The 1,005-nt window shown below is 34.0% G+C and overlaps 1 protein-coding gene across 1 annotated transcript in view; it reads right to left on the bottom strand.

Annotated features, from left to right (window-relative positions):
• LOC104700963 (PHD finger protein ING2) overlaps positions 1–644 on the bottom strand; it is a 2,303-nt gene extending 1,659 nt beyond the window's left edge. The window contains exons 1-3 of the mRNA XM_010416578.1: positions 484–644; positions 309–380; positions 9–220 (exon numbers count right to left, since the gene is read on the bottom strand). Coding sequence (XP_010414880.1) covers positions 9–220; positions 309–380; positions 484–529 — 330 coding nt within the window. The 5' untranslated portion in view covers positions 530–644. The remainder of the gene's footprint in view (positions 1–8; positions 221–308; positions 381–483) is intronic.

Raw genomic sequence — 1,005 nt, forward strand, 5'->3', positions numbered from 1 at the left:
GCACTTACAAGATCATAAGCCTGTCGGGCCAATAAGACCTTCTCGGTACACAAACTTAACGCATTTTCCTGACTAGACTCAATCTCTTTACGCATTTTCTCAATCGTTTCCTCTTCATCAAGCCCACTATTGTAATGACTGCCATTATTACCCTTCTTAGAACTCTGTGAGGCAAGCCCTAAGCAATACTTGGTTTGCTGCCTTGTCTGATTTATAAGCGCTTCCAACAACAAAAAACACAACATCATAATCAATTCCACAAAGAAACATAACGCAAGAGAGAACAAATCTAGTAATAAGGATCTCACATTGAGATCTCTCGTCTAGTTCACGAACTGTATTAAGAAGTCTTTGAAGCTCTGCAGGGAAAGTGCTGGCATCTACAAGAATTCGAATTTACGATTCCAGAATTGAATTAAAAAAAACCCTAAATCGAACTGAGAGTTTCGAGTAATGCATATTTTACGAAATTGTGGATCTTACACTCAAGGTAATCATCAACGTAAACTCCAGTTCGTGCTATAGCCATCTTTTGATCTCTGGTGAAATTATGGTGCTAGCTAGGGTTTCGAATTGGGGATTACGAACGAAGCTTAGGAGGCTTAAGAAAATGGTGGGATCCGGATAAAGCGCGTTTAAACGGTAGCGTTTCATAGATGCCATCTGTGATTTATGCTTTCTGGCTGGGGAAAATTACCCAACGGTTTACCAAACCGAAATTCACTAAACAATCAGACCAATCCAAACGGTATAGAAATTTTATGTCTCAATTTATCTAACTTTGACTTTACACGAATTATATGAAGCCCGAATAGAATTTCACTAAATTCAATAAATTTAATTCACTCTCTCCTTATTGGTCTATTTACCATTTAATTTTTTTTTAAATAATATTTATTTATAATTAAATAATAATGTAATAATATAAATTAATCTATATTTTAAATCTACATTTTACTACTAAGTTATAACTGAAATTATATTAATTATAAATTGACTATTTTT

Source organism: Camelina sativa, chromosome 7 (genome assembly GCF_000633955.1).
Source record: "Camelina sativa cultivar DH55 chromosome 7, Cs, whole genome shotgun sequence".
Classification (NCBI taxonomy): domain Eukaryota; kingdom Viridiplantae; phylum Streptophyta; class Magnoliopsida; order Brassicales; family Brassicaceae; genus Camelina; species Camelina sativa.